Source organism: Chrysoperla carnea, chromosome 1, assembly GCF_905475395.1.
Source record: "Chrysoperla carnea chromosome 1, inChrCarn1.1, whole genome shotgun sequence".
Taxonomy (NCBI): Eukaryota; Metazoa; Arthropoda; class Insecta; order Neuroptera; family Chrysopidae; genus Chrysoperla; species Chrysoperla carnea.
The window spans coordinates 117494216-117510786 of NC_058337.1; the positions used below are offsets into that span (position 1 = coordinate 117494216).

The window sequence follows — 16571 nt, forward strand, 5'->3', positions numbered from 1 at the left end:
GAATTACGAATGGCATAGAATGGTTTTACGAGTCACGCAATCTTTTCGTTTTAAAAAGATCGATTTATGCAACAACTTAGTATCTCGAAACACTGAGTAGAATGTGTAATTTTTTAATTATTGTGATTTTTATTTGTCAGAAAAGGCTTTTGCAAAAAGAGTCACTAAGCTTGGTGCTTTAGTGCTCCAACAAAATATCTTTAGTAACAATAATAATGATATCTATTAATTACGCCATTAGCTCTCAAACTAAAATAATTGAACTGTAATTTTATAAAATACAAAAATGTCTTGTCAAAATGAAAGTTGTCGCTTTGAATACAAACAAATTATTCAAAAATACTAATTGATTTTTAAATAATCAATTAATATAAAATAACACAAACGAAAACAGTATGTGTGTTACAGAAAACACTTAATAATATAATTATAAAAATATAATTATTATCATAAATAATAATTATTAAATAATATACAAAACTCGTAGACAACAACAGACACTTATACATTACCCAGAGAGACGACATTAATTTGTTTAAATTCTAATTATAGTTTTATAAACACTAAAAATATTATTATAAAATTATTTTTTGTAAAAATATTTATTATGTGATATTATAAGTTGTACGTTCAATACTACTGCATGTACAAAAACTGGATGGCTCTTAAAATATAAACAGTATATCACAAATTAATCTGTATACAAAATTATTCATGCCACACGTGAATTTTATTAATGTACTAAAAAGACAATCTGAAAATTTTGTGAAAACAAAAATCCTATTTTAGTGTCGGTATGAGACAAGCAAACAAAATTTCCCGTGGAAAAATTAAGGGTCGCATTTATCGGCATACAATTTTTGAATATACCTGAGATGGAATTTAATACTCATTTTAATTACACCTTACAACTTTTTTCGTTTCAAAAACTTCTATAGAGCCGAACATTTTCTTTCAAGAAAATGTTACGTCAAGGAGATGTTTGACAACGCGAAAAGTTGATGAATATCTATTGAAAACTATGTTCAAAGAAGAAGGCCATTGTCTGATACTTACATTCAATTGCAATTTAAAAGGTTCGAGCGCCAAAAACCCCTGTTTATTGAGTGTTAAACAAATTGAATTCTGCGTTTTTTTACTAAAAAAAAAAATATTTCTTTTTATTTTAATTTATTAGTTTGCTTTCTTTAAGATTGAGGCGCTATTAAAAGTAGGTATTTTGGACTCCCTGTAAGTAAAATCATGAAAGAAAAGAAGTTGAAAATGAAGACAATCGTCATAAAGGAAACTTGATATGAAAATAAACCGTCATTTCTTAGGGAAAAGCTTTTTAATCGAAATATGAAGTTCACTATCGATCGAAGTCAAAACAAGACGATTCTTTCAAATCTTCTTCGTTTCTCTTATTCAATATGTTCGCTCTTATTATTTGTTAACTTTTTAGTCGAACTATATACTAGAATATTAAAACTAAGCATTTGACATAATTTCTTTATTTTTCGTGGAAAACTCGATAAATCAAATTCTTATCTTTCTACTAAAGGTAGTAAAAAGTGTCATTCACAAAAAAATAAAAATATAAGGAAAATTCACTTAATAACGTTTACGCAGGGCGACAGTCTGTATTTTCGATAAACAATAAATTTGTATGCACATACAAAAAGTTATTTATAATACATTTAAGTGAATTAACACTAAAGGGCATATATTGACTTGAATTATTTAGCGAATATGTAGTGGAAACGTTTTTAAACAAAAAAAAAATATCTCAAATATGCAACCAAGCAACACAGATAATAATGCACTCATATGCAAAAAAAATGTGTAACGTAGTATATACCTTAGGGCCTATAAAAAATTGTTACTTGGTTGTGCGCACAGATATTGACGGATAGATGGACAGCCGATCGATGGATCTTTTCTCTTCTGTTGCGAAGGCAAAAAAACAGCGATTTCTTCAATATATGATTTAAAGATCACATAAATATAGTAAGCAGGCTTTAAATCATATCAACCTGAGACAACTACTGCTGGGGAAAAATTATATCGAATATAAATGTTTTTTTATATATTTTTGAAACTGTTTAATCGGTTGTTTTATTTCTCTGGTTTTCAAGTTCTAAAAATAATGATAAATTATTATGATTCGCGTTTGTTGAACGAACGAACATAACTCTGAAAGCAGGTGTTTTTTGTTGTTGTTGATTTTCTGTATATGAAATGACGTAAGCACGTGCGCAGGTGAAATTTTTTTTGTTTCATATACGAATCATTTTTATTTCAATTCGTGACAAATATTATTTACGACAAATGTGTTCTCATTTTTAAAAAAATGTAAAAAAAAAATTATTTGATGAATATGAAAAAATATTATAATAAGTAGGGGATCGTTATTCTGCAGCTTCCATTGAGAGGACAAATTTACAATATCCTTAAAAAGAAAAATTTATAGACAGGTCTCTTGCCCGAAAAATAGACCGAGACTCTGGAAGCTCTTCATAAATTATTAGAATTCCATTTAAAATTTTATTAGCCTACTCCGATAATATATATAACTGCTAAAGCTGCTTCAACTTTATTATTTTTAAAACCTTGCCCAACACCACGTTCTTATTTCATCGAGTTCCATTAAAAAACTGCCACCTGTCACGCTGCTTCTGCTTTTCCATTTTCAACATTTTACCACGCAATTCAACTAGACAGTATGGTCTTGAATCCCATACTTTATTGCAGATACCACAATGCATTTACCCGGCATGATTTTTGGTTCGTTTAACAATACGCTATGTTTGTTGTCACATGCTCGTCATTCTATTATCCTTAACCTATTTTCTCAATTTTAATAAATATTACTGGTATGCCATTAGTTGCATCAGTGACATTACAGTGTTAAATACTACTCTTCGCCAGAAGTATTGTGGATATCACCACTCAAAATGGGTCTGACACCCATACTGACATCGGCTCAAGCGTCTTAACTGTTGGTCATGTTCCGATACATTTAATGATAAAACCATCCATGTTTAAAGTTTTATGAAGATCAAATCAAAATCATCGCAACATCGTGATATCAGCAAAAAATTTCTTACCGTGAACACTCAAATCTCGCTTTAATTTAGGGGGAACCTTAATTTAAAAAAATTTTATCATAAAAATAGCAAAAACTATTTACTAATTGAGCTTTATTTTCCATTTGTTTCAGCAGCGTCGAGAATGTCATCGAGCAATGTATGTCGGCCGCACTTTCACACACCATTACATCCATGGATGACAGACACATCAAAATTACATTCCACACCATGGGTGCCGTTTGGTCAATCGACTGGTGGAAGCGGTGATCCAGATAAATCACAATCACCTGGTTCACAATCCCAACCTACACAACCACATAATTTATTCAGTTTCCCCCCGACGCCACCAAAAGATAGTACCCCCGATTCTGTGATACCCACCTCATCCAATGCAACTTCGGCGTCAAGTGGCCAAAGTGGGCAAGAATATCAAAGTGCTGTAGCACACGCAATGGGTGTGTTTATGCATCATCCAGATAATCAAAATAATGGTCAAAATGGTAGTTCAACAAATTCGGGCAATACGTGTTCGATGGATGTGAAACCTTCGGCAGCGAATTTACTGAATTCGCAACAGAATGGTGTGAAGCAACGTGAAGGTACTACTTCTAGTAATCATTACGATAGAAATAATTTAGATGGCATGTTCGGTGGGTCTGGTACAACTAGTAGCGGGTCAAATAATTTACATACGGGTAATTCGTCGTTTGATCCAACAAATTATCATGGTACATCACCATACCATAGTTCAATACATCATCATCATTCGTTACATAATGGTATTTACGGTAGTAATTCAACAACAAATCATTCGTCGTCAGTGACTTCCATGAATATTAAACATAATAATAGTTCATCGGCACCAAATTCAGCAATATCACCAAACAACAAAGCGAATAGGAATAAATCGCGAACCAGTGCTGGTAAGCTATTAGTTTTTTTTTTGTTTTTTTTTTTTTTTTTTTAAGTTCTTTTAATTTATTTTTTAAGTTTTTGTTTTGGGTTTTTTTTTTGGTTTAACATTAATTTTTTTATGTTTCTGTACAAATTGATCTATTGGTTACCAAAACGGGAGATTTTTGGCTAATAAAATTTTCTCTATATTATAAAAACGAAACTCAAATATTAATTCTTGCCAATAAGGTTGGTAGATTACCAACTTTGAGTAATTCAAAGTAAATAGATCTAAGATTAGATCTACCAACTTTTAAGCAAAATTTGCTGAAAACAAACCTTTTTAAATCATATCTACCACTTGGACAGATTTTGGGTTGCCAACACTGGGTAGCACTATCAAAAATTATCTCGACAATTATACCACGTCTAGAAATTTCTGCAATAATAAAAGTTTAAAACAAATAATATAATATGTTTTCGTCTTGGAACTATTTTGATTTTTTCCCTGGCATATCCAACTTTTATTTAATGGGGTTATTTTATAAACAAATGCCCTAATTATTTTGTCAACAACCATAGCTCATTCTGTACTGACTTTTAATTCTATTTTAAATTTATTTTAATATTATTTTTTCATTTTTATTGTTTTTTTTTACAATTCACATTTTTAATGTGTTTTTTATATTTTTTATTTGCTTTTTGGCTTATAATTTTATGATTTTTAAATTTATTTATGTTTTTTTCTTCTTCTTTGTTTTATTGAAAAATTTTTATTTTCTGCTTACTCGTCGTGCACTGGTTGGTTTACTAACAAACAAAAAAATTATACATAACAAAACAAAGAATCGCTTTTCTCGTTTGTTTGTGTCGTCTAATATTATCTTTTTAGTTCGATTAATAAATCACCTTTTTTGTGTTTTTTTCGATGTGACAACTTTTTGTGTGTGACACACTGTAATTGTTTATTCTTTTTGTATTGCACAACACATAAATATTTTTTGAATGTGTGTGTACACAATTTTTTTTGTTTTTTGATTTTTGGTAAAATTTTTTTTTAATTAATGGGAATTCGCTTTGGTCCAACCCAAATAAATGTCCGTAATGAACGCATTCAGGCAAAACAGTGACATACAAAATAAAATTCAAGCCAGAAAAAATCTGAATAATTCGATAATTTCTTGGACATTTTCTGCTTAGAATTTTATTTCTGAGTACTTTATTGTTTGAGTGCCTATATACTACAAAGAGTCTTTACTTAAATCTTTTATTTATAAAGTCAAATGGAAGCCTCAAAATAGGGACACGAATTTGAGTTATTTTTACAAATTTGCAATTATGCCAACTTTAATTCATCATTTAACGCAGATGGTGTCTCTCTTCGATAGAGTAAACGAGTACCAATACCGACATACATGAAGATCCAGTCGTACCAAATTTTGACTGTGGATTTGATTTCTTGCAAGGCATGTTGATTAAATCTTTTTGCCACTTCAGGTGAAGAATTCTCATTTCACGGCCAGAAAAGTCATGTTGGTTTTGAAAATCTTTAGAAGTACGAACGATCAAAATTTTGCAGATTTGTTTCTTGGTGTATAACAATCATAGATCGTCTTTTACAAACACAATTTTTAATAGTTCTTTTTTTGGATATATTAATTCTTTTTTTATAAGAAACTTATGTGTTTAACAAACTGATTAACTTAATTACTTTTTAATGTAAATTAAAACAAATTTTTATTGTTTAATATTTTTAACTAATTGTTAACTTAAAAAAATGTACTTAACTGACAACTGACGTGATTCAATTCGCATAAATTATAAAAAATCATAATATAATTGATTTTTTTTTTTTAAATTACGATTGAAAAAATACTTTGAGGTATTTGAATTATTTTTTATCTCTTCATTAAAAATTGAATATAGTGTTATGAGTTTGACCATCTAAGTACTTATCAAGCTTATAATTGCATCATTAGTATTTCAAACAACTTTAACCATATATTTACGTTCGAAAAGAATTCGTTATCATGGGAACTCGACTTTAGATATCTATAGTGATACTAGAGTGATACCCACCCGCTTCGCTGGGTTAAAAGTAAAGATTGATAAAGATTGTTCTCGCTTATCCACTTTCTATAACACTCGAAATAATGGTAAGGATTGTTTTACACAGTTAAAATATATGTATGGTTTTCTATTTTCTTAAATGAATAATAGTCGTAATTATACATTGAGTATATCAGAAAAGATGGCCGTGAAATATTTTATATTGACTATTTTTACAGAAATCTGTAATTTATGGTAATGTCAACTTAAATTATATTTAATTTTTTTTTTATTAATATATCTAAATAAATTATATCTCATGTGTTATTCTGAAGTATGAGCTATATTGCTGTACAGTTTCATTAAAAACCATTCGCTTGTTTTAGCGTGAAAGCTTAACAAACAAACAAACAAACAAACAAATATGCTTACTTTCGCATTTATAATATATAGAGATAGAGATTCATCTACTACAACTTTTATTCTGGCCATATTTAAGCCAGAAACGGTATTTGGAATAAAAATTTAGCTGGAAAGATTGAAATGAGACCCTCTTTTAATGGGAAAGTTATTAACCAACTCTGATTTTCAAGTCCGATACTTCACGAGAGTGTTTAGGTATGGAGAGTTACAGTTTGTGTCAACTTATTTTCCAACCTAGCAGATGTGTGCAAAAACATTATATTCTCCAGTTGTTGTAGAGTATTTATAAAAACTACAAATTACAATAAATATTATAAGTAATTATGAAAAAAATAAATTACAATAAATATATGTGCTAAGCATAAAATCATATACACATAATTTTTTTTTTCTTTTTGTAAAAAGATATTTAAAAAAAAAAATGAGAATAATTAACATATTTAAATAAAAAAGAATTAAATGAATAAAAATACTTTATACGTATGTATTAATAATTTTTTTCTTCATATTTTAATAATTTTTCCTTCACACCTAAAAAAACAATAGCTTAGCGAAAAAAAAAAAGAAAAAATCTACACAACAAACGAACATATAACAGAAAAATATTAAAAACACAGAACGCATTCTACCATAACATTTCTGACATGCGTTTTAACAATGAATGTATCCAGGTTTTTTTCTCTACAAAACACTAATAATAAAATTATTAAAGGTTATTCCATGAATTGTATATTAACCGTCTGAAAATCATCTGAAAATTGTGTGAAAAAAGAATTTTTCGCTATATAAAGATGGCGAATATGGAGCGTTCCGAAACTATTGAAAAAAAAAACTTCCAGTGAAAAATTTTGGCTATAAAGGAGGCTGATGATTTATGACTAATTTGAAATTCTTTACATGTTAATGTTATAGAAAATGTCAAATGAAAATTATTGAAAAACACTAATTAATTAAACTCAATGCATTAAAAATTGTGAAAATAAGAAATTAAATTGCACAAATATTATTTTTCAAATGTAAATTATCATAATTATTTATTTAAATTTGTGAGACAATAATATTAAATTTTCAATGTAAGTCATAAATGCAATCCATACAATTATATATGCATCCATACAATTCTATAATTAAAGTAGTGTATCGTTACCATGAAAACGCCTAAAATGAAACTCAGGCACGTTGCGAATAGACGCATGTATTTGATATCATACGATTCATTCCCTGATAAATGGAATGAATATACTTCTCTGTATATACACACATATATATTTATGTATTATTAATTAAAAATGTATATACCTACAATTTTAAAAAAGATAGATAAATTTTTTAAATATCTTAAATTGTACAACAAAATATGAACAATTTTATTGTTTTATAAATATAATTTTTTTTTTTTAAATTTATACATAACAATTTTAAAATGATACAATTTTATTTGCCATTTGTACCTACATACATACAACGTTAATGGCTTTGTTCTTTACTGCCATAAAATCATAAAATAATGATTTTAATCTTTAAAATAATAAATGCATTTATAATAATAAAGATATCGAATAATTGCTACGCAATTGTTTAAGTATACGATATGGCTTAAGCATTTGATGTACTTCTCGAATTAATAATTGACCTAATTAATTACTGATATGGAAAATTATTTAATATTAAGATGCCAATTATTACTATTTGCTTAAATATTTATGAATTCATTCCTTCGATTTATTATCAAAGCTTAATTTTTCATTCCGTCTATGCTCAATAACAAAATTTGATGCATAGTTCAGAAAATGGGCCTCAAATTAAAAAATGGACCATAACGCGTTCATGCGTCTAATTGACAGCAATTTTTTTGTTTTGTTTTTCTTCCAGAAAGATAATGGAATAACAAATGAAACATTATTTTACCCGAACTTCAATATAACAAACTGTTCGTTAAACGACAATAAAAAAATTTCTATTTTTGAGGCTTTAGGCAAAACTCCGTTTTTTAAACGTCAGGAAAAACTATTTTCCATTTTTTGACTTCCGAACTTAAAAAGGGGTGTTCTTAGTTTGACCGCTATGTGTGTGTGTCTGTCTGGCATCGTAGAACCTGAACGGATTTTTTTGGTTTCATTTGAATGGTAATTTAACGGAGAGTGTTTTAATCTATGTTTCAAGTGCCAGAGCTTAGGTTTCCGTACCAGAAAAAACTATAAAATTGGTGATGATTTTTAAAATCGATTCAGTTTGGAAAAGCCATGACATATAATTTTAACATATAAATAATTACTATGGAAATGAATGGTCAAATAAACCTAGCTCAATTAATTACTATCAAAAAGTGAAATGGTAAAATAGTTAGGTAATTCAAAACAATAATTCAAATGAACAAAGTCAACTCAAATATTTCAATTTTAATTAAAATATTTGCAAAAATTTGTCTCAAAAAATGATAGCTCTCTAAGTATCATTTTTATCTCATCTGATGTCCTTGACCACCACTTTGATATTGATTAAAGAATGAGAATTGTAAGTTTAAAGTTTATCTGTGTGCCCGTTTGTTTCTCAGTGGCATCGTAGTTCTTAAACGGTCGAACCGACTTAATTGAGAACAGAAGTTTCCAAAAATCGGTTTACGAGGAATAAATTGCATTTATGGGGGGTTTTCTAAATTTTGTAAATTTCACTTGTTATTCGATTATCATTCTGTTAGAATTGCAGAAAAACTAATATTTTTATAATTAGGCTACAATCAAAAAATTCCAAAGCCCGGTGAAAATAAACATTCTCCGCAAGAACTAGTATTGTTTTCCTACGGCTTTTTCATTGTTTTTTGTTTCTTAATCATTTAAATTAGTTAACTTAACAAAAAGTAATTAAAACAATATACAAGGTAACAACATTCAACTGACTCATCCATCATATATGCCAGAGCTACGCTACGCAATGCCGACGGAAAGTCTGTATACGATGGACTTGACTGACTTGACTACTGTAAAATAAAAATACATATCATCATACTACACCTTCGCTGGTGAAAATAAAAAATTTAATTTACGATACACATTAAATAGACAACATAAGAAAACTAGCTAATAAAAACAAAAAATAGTATAGTAATGACGTAATATCCGTTAAACTATATAAAATACACAGAATCACGTTGAATATATTTTAATAATTATAAAAAAAAAATTTCATAATAATTATTTTATTTTTTAAAACATACTTCAGTTCAACCAAGCTTGTAAAAAATAATTATTTATACAAAAATATATTTTTATTTATTAAAATTGAAATTGAATTGCAAACATAAAAAAAAAATTATTTTATAAAAATCTATTTAAATGTTTTTTAAAAATGACTTTAACTTCTCTGTTTTTAAAATAATGTTAATTAATTCGATGTAACCTTAATTACCCTTTTCATTATTTGAGTACTGTTAAAAACTATGCATTTTTTTTTAGTAAAGACATTCTTTATCTCTTATTCCTTGCTTGATTCTCAGTATTTTTAGGTAGGTACTCTGAAAATGATTTAAACGAAAACGCTACAATCCTATTTTTTTGAAATTGTTAAGGACTTGAATTCTTAGGTATACTTTGTTTAATGTTCAATTTTTAGTTTATGTAAATTTCAAAATAATCTGATATCTCAGATGATTTCAAATAAGTTAGAAAGCATTTAAGAATTGATTCCTAGCAGATGTTTAATCTAAAGCCTTGTTAAAATTTCCCCAAAACAATCATGGATTGTTTTGAATTGTGTGGAATTACGTTCCACATTTATTCTATAAATTTTTAATCCACAACATTTTCCAAAAATTATATAATACAAAAAATAAATTATATTTTTTGTTACAAAAAATTTCTTACATAAAATTGGAAACAATTTTTAATTGAAAAAAATAAAGACCTTTTTATCCGATAAATAAAATTATATGTTTAGAAGTCTATTATTGCTTACATGTATAAGAAACACCCAATTCCGGATTAATATAGTACAAAAATCAATCAATATAATATACCTGCTATGGTACACTGGCCCCTTTAAATACAATAATATACTTTAAAATAACAGTTTTCAATCTCTTCTGGTTTCAATTACGTTTTTTGTTCAATTTTATTGAACTAGAAATTGTCATATAGAAAAATACATTTTTAACAAAAGAAAGAAAAAAGTAACCACTTTAAAAAATCAATTGAATCGGAATAAATCGATATTTAAAATATATACCGGTAAAATCGATTATTATTAGAAATATCGACTCTCAACTAATCTGCTACGTTATTTCTATTTTTTTCTTTAATAGGATTTAATCATTGTGCAATTTTGTTACTTTCGTTAAAAAATTTAGTTTTAATCCCAGGGTCAACTTAAAATGTACCGAATTTTTATTTCCTTCCAAAAAAAGAATTACTTTTTACTGTATTTTATGGTGGCAAAAATAATTGTTTGGATAGTAAATATAGAAATAATTTTTAATTCGGAAGTCAATAAAAAAATAATTATTGGTTGAAAGACAGGCATACAGAAGCGTGTTTTCGTGATGATGAGTAGTTGCCAATAATCTATTCGCACCGTGTGTGAGTTTTATTGGAGGCGTTTCCATGGTATTGATATACTACTTTAATTATAGAATTGTATGGATGCATATATAATTATAATGATAGCATTTATGACTTGAAAATTTAATATTATTGTCTCACAAATTTAAATAAATAATTATGATAATTTACATTTGAAAAATAATATTCGTGCAATTTGATTTCTTATTTTCACAATTTTTAATGCATTAAGTTTGACCAATTATTGTTTTTCAATTTGGCATTTTCTATAACATTAACATGTAACGAATTGCAAGTTAGTCATAACAGCCTCCTTTATAGCCAACATTTTTCACTGGAAGCACTGGCATCGATTTTATTGTCCCTACCATGACTACGCACACAACGAATGGTCAAAAATGAATATTCAGTGAATACTTGGATAAAAACCGATGTATAATATTTCGAATTTTTCTGCTATGTTTCTAAAAGAATGCATTCCTTTTCCATAAATGATGTATGCAAAATATTCAAAAGACAAATTTTCCAAATAGTTTACCATATTCAATCAAAAATTAAAACTTATACCTTTTGTCTTTATGATTGAAAAAATTATCATAGATATTTATGTAATCTTTGCAACTAATTAAAACTTAACTTACAATCATTGACTAATTGCAATTAAAAACAATACCCACCGCAGCAATAACAACAACTCTGGCTAAGATGGACAAGAATGACATTACATCAAATAAAACAATTACTAATAAAGCGAGGCGCCACAATACTGCCTTAAATGGTAACAATAAATATGTCTTACCGTACGCAGCGCTGCTAACTCTTAAATATTAATAGAATTACGATTTAATTGTATTTTATAAAAATTAATTATTATAAATTTATTATTTATAATAAAATAAAAAAAAATACGAATAATAATTGCAACATATCCCTGCTTTATTTATTAATAAATAAATTAAAATATGTTTATTATTTTTATATTAATTAAATAATTAATTTATTATAAGTTCTTTCAATTCCAATCAGTATATAATTGTATAGCGTACAATAAATGCATTTGATCAATTTTAAGGATTCCGTTTCATGATTTCACTCGATTGTGGAATTAGAAATTTGTTATGATCAAATGCACGCATTATGCAATATTTTTTTTACTCTCCAACCAAATGCGTGTGCCTGTCTGTCTGTCTGTGGCATCGTAGCGCCTAAACGATTGAACCGATATTGATGTTTTTGGTTCGTTTGAAGAGTAATTTAATGGAGAGTGATCTTAGCTATGTTTCAACTGCGAGTTTATGGTTCCGTACCTGGAACAATTAAAAAATAAGCAATGACCTTCAAAAACGGATCAGTTTGGAGAAAGCTCTATGGAAAAGGAAAATCTAATGGAGAGTATTCTGTGTGTTTATGGCCCAAAAACATAGAGACTTTTACCTCGTTTACATGAATCAATCAAATTGTATGAAGATGTTACAAAACCTATCAAAAACGGTTCTAGTTCTTACTTAATCGTTTTGATATTTGAAATTTTGTATAAAAATAATTGTTTTTACAAATAATATATAATAAAGTCTTTATTATATATTATTGAATACCTAACGGTAAATAATTTATAATTTCTGTTTGTTTCTGTAAATGAGTATTTAATGTCATTCCTTCATGTAACTTAAGTTAAGTAGGTAAGAATTACTTACACTACTTAATTAATAATTAGTAACAAAAAATATCATTAATTTGTTACATAATTATTATTATATTTCTAATGTGCATTAACAAACATTAATTAAATGAAATTATTTTGTAAATGACTTTATAAATATTTTTAGAAATATAAAATAAAAAAGAGAAATTCACTCTTTGTTTGATTTTTGTGGTTTGATGATGGTTTGAAAATTAATTTACTGGAAATATTTGATTGATTTAAATGAACAAAGACAGAAACTATGTCATTTCCTCTCCGAAAAAGGTTACATTTAATACAGAAAAAGCAGTCTAGGTGCGACTCGAAAGGCCCACACGACTAACTTCCCAGTGGAAAGGATTTTTTTTGTAAAATTTTTTTTTCATTTTCAGCGGAGGCTTCACCCCCTGCACCCCCCATGACGTTAAAACTATATAAATGATAAGTGATAATAGTGACTTTTATACAATTTTTCATTCAAAAAACGACTTGATCGATTTTGCTCAAAACCTAATCAGGTCTAAGTTACATAATTATGCGTTAAATAAAACTGGTCCCATGTCAATATCATCATTTGTTCTCGAGATATAAAGCTTATGACACACAGTAAAGTTATAACAATTGTGACTTCGACTTAAAATTACACGCCCATACCTGCTATAAAGTTGTTGGTGTCCAAGTTTGACGTCTTATGGCGACCCAGAAACATGGATACTTTGTCCTTTCAAAAACTTTCAATTAAAAAATTGATCCTTAAATTTTGTTGGAAAAATCAGTTTGTCATGCGACAACCGGTCCATTAATTTCATGGATCACTGGATTTAAACCTGTTTAAATCTTACTGCAATATTGACTGCATGATGTCATTAGCGATTTTTCCTTAGGAACTCTAACTTTAAATTATATTCAATCTCTTATGATTCTGAATTGAATGAATTATGAAATTATTAAAGTTAAAGTCAAGTTTGAAATAGAACTTGGGCACATTTTTTGGGCAAAAAAATATTATTTGATAACAAATGGTACAAGTTTGGTTCATTCATTTGAGTTTATTGAGATCAATCTCACGACCACTATATAAAGTAAAGTAGCAATTCATGACGAAGAAAAAGCCTTTAACAAAAAATATGCGCTTAAGATGATATTCTGTATTCTGAAGTGATGTAACGTTCTCATGAATAAACACGGTTTAAAGAAATAAAATGCGGGTTTATTTTGGTTTAACAAATCTCTCTAATAAATAACAAAAATGTATTTTTCTTTTGGAAGGTAATTTGATAGTGTAATTAATATGTCATCATAGTTATTAATTATGTAAATTTATAGACTACTTACTTAAGCCGATCTAAGATTTATTGATAAAAATATACACTAGCTATTATTTATATGGGTTTTATATCAAATCGAGTGTAAATATTAAAACCTATTTAGTGTCAAAATTAATTTAGATTTAGTGGAATCTAACGCTATTTCTGTTAATGTAGTAGAGAATATTGTTTAGGAGGAATCTGTTAATGTAGTAAAGAATATTGTTTTGGAGTTTAAAGATTTTTTCGATATCGACAGGTGGTTAGCTTATCTATTTCATCGGTAGATATGCTAAAGGTTCAAAAAACAATTAATATTTTGTAGTTTTTCAAGAATTGTTAAGAAAGTTTGTTGACAAAATCTCTGAAATTAATATTTTTGGTTATTATTTGGGATATCATCCTACAGGCAAATTTATGTTCAATCTGGGTCAAGGGTCTAATATAAAGATTAATACAAGAAATAGAATATAGTATCGTCATTTTTTCTAAATTTTCGATCTAAATCGTCATTTTTGAAAACTCATAAAGATACTTTGAAGTGCTGAATAGTATCTTCTGGTTTTTATTTTGTACAAGTAGCTTACAACTTGTAAAACAATACCAGCGTAACAACAACGCATTGAAAACTTTGATACTCACTTCATAAATAATAAGTTATATTGTTTTTTTCTGTATAAAATTATAAGTATGTGTTTTAAGTTACATAACACTTACTTTGAAGTGTTTGTAAGTGTGTATGTATGCATAATAAATTTCTCATAATTTATTTTTTATTTTTTTTTTTACATAAGTATCTAACTAATTAATTTTTATATACAAACACAAGATTTAACCATGGCCGTCTTAAGCACGTCCGTGTATTTTTATTATTATTTAAATAAGTACATACTCTTATAGCCACCTTCGGTCGGTTTCGAGGTATAATTAGATTGTTTATCAATGACTCATGGCACAATAAATATATGAAGTACAATATATTGAATTGTGAGTCCGAAAGAAACAATCTAATTGCAGTTCTGATTTGACTACATTATTTTATCTAGTACAACTTTTTACTATATAACAAGTGAAACTTACAAAATTTAAAAAACCCCCGACAAATGCGATTTATTCCTTGTAAACCGATTTTTGGAAACTTAACTATAAATGTTCTCATTCAAGTCGGTTCGACCATTTAGGGGCTACGATGCCACTGAGAAACACATAGATGTACAGATAAACACTTCAAACTTATAACACTCCTTCTTAAATCAATATCAAAGTGATGATCATAAGGACATCCGATGAGATCAAAAGGATACTTAGAGAGCTATCATTTTTTCGGACAAATTTTTGGAAATTCTTTTATTGAAATTGAAATATTTGAGTTGACTTTGTTCTTTTGAATTATTGTTTTGAATTACCTAATTATTTTATTATTTCACATTTCGAAATGAATTTTGCCATGTTTATTTGACCATTCATTTCCATAGTAATTATTTATATGTTAAAATTATATGTCATGGCATTTCCAAACTGAATCGATTTTGAAAATCACCGCCAATTTTTTACATTTTTCCGGTACAAAACTCTAAACTCACACATGAAGTAAAACAACAAACCTGTTCCTATATTTACATTTTTAAATTTTTTCAAAACTCTCTCGATTAAAAAATACAAATTAAGATAAAAGTTTATATTAACAGCTTAACAGCAATTCTGAGAGCCAGTAAATAAACCGGAAATCACCCTTTTTTTCAAAATTCCATTTTAACAGGTTCAATTTGTTCCAATTTTATTGTTTTACTAACCGAGATTTAAGACTATAAGGGATTAGTTAGTACCTTATATATAAAAAAATTAGTGCATTGCCTCAACATTTAATTATGAATATTATTTATTATTTGAACGTAGCCCGCCCACATCATCATATCCTATTAACACAAACAACACTACACCATATAATTTAGTTATTTTGTTTTTTTTTCTTCGTATAATAATTAAAAAAAACAGGATTTTTCACACAGTTTAAGTTGATAGACCATTGTATTCAAAATTTTTTTAAATGCATTTAACTTGTTATTGTTTTTTGCTACAAGAAGAATTTTAAAAAATACAAAGTTAATTCTTCACTAAACTAAAATGTATGTCTTTTGTTGTTTTGTTTTTTTTGTATGTTTGGATCATAAATCAGTGAATTGTTTTAGATATTAAAATGAAGAAGGTCATTTTATAAAAAAATTAAAAAAATATGAAAAAAAAAAATTATAATAAAATGAATTAATTAAAATAATAATACTGTTTTAAATATATTTAATTCGTCATCTTAAGAACAAACATCATTTCTATTACTAGACAAGATATTTGCCAATATTTAGTTTACGCAGTATGTATCATATTAAAAACATCAATTATAATCGAGAGACCATGATGTTAATAAATATCGCATACATGATTAAAAGTAAATAAAACGAAAAAGTAATAAACATCATTTCATTTACATGCACATGAATGGTTGATTAATAGGGAATAATTCTGATGTCAAACTGGCCATATTTCCTATAAAAATGTAAATTTGATACCATTAAAAAATTTGATAGTGAAAGTAATA

At 27.3% G+C, this 16571-nt stretch overlaps 1 protein-coding gene across 3 annotated transcripts in view; it reads left to right on the forward strand.

Moving 5' to 3' along the window:
- LOC123300043 (GATA-binding factor C-like) overlaps window positions 1-16571 on the forward strand; it is a 159293-nt gene that overhangs the window by 36225 nt on the left and 106497 nt on the right. The window contains exon 2 of one of the 3 annotated variants that reach the window (XM_044882514.1): window positions 3203-3994. In XM_044882514.1, the coding sequence (XP_044738449.1) occupies window positions 3203-3994 (792 nt within the window). The remainder of the gene's footprint in view (window positions 1-3202; window positions 3995-16571) is intronic. The other 2 variants (XM_044882530.1, XM_044882522.1) reach the window with 2 other exon arrangements.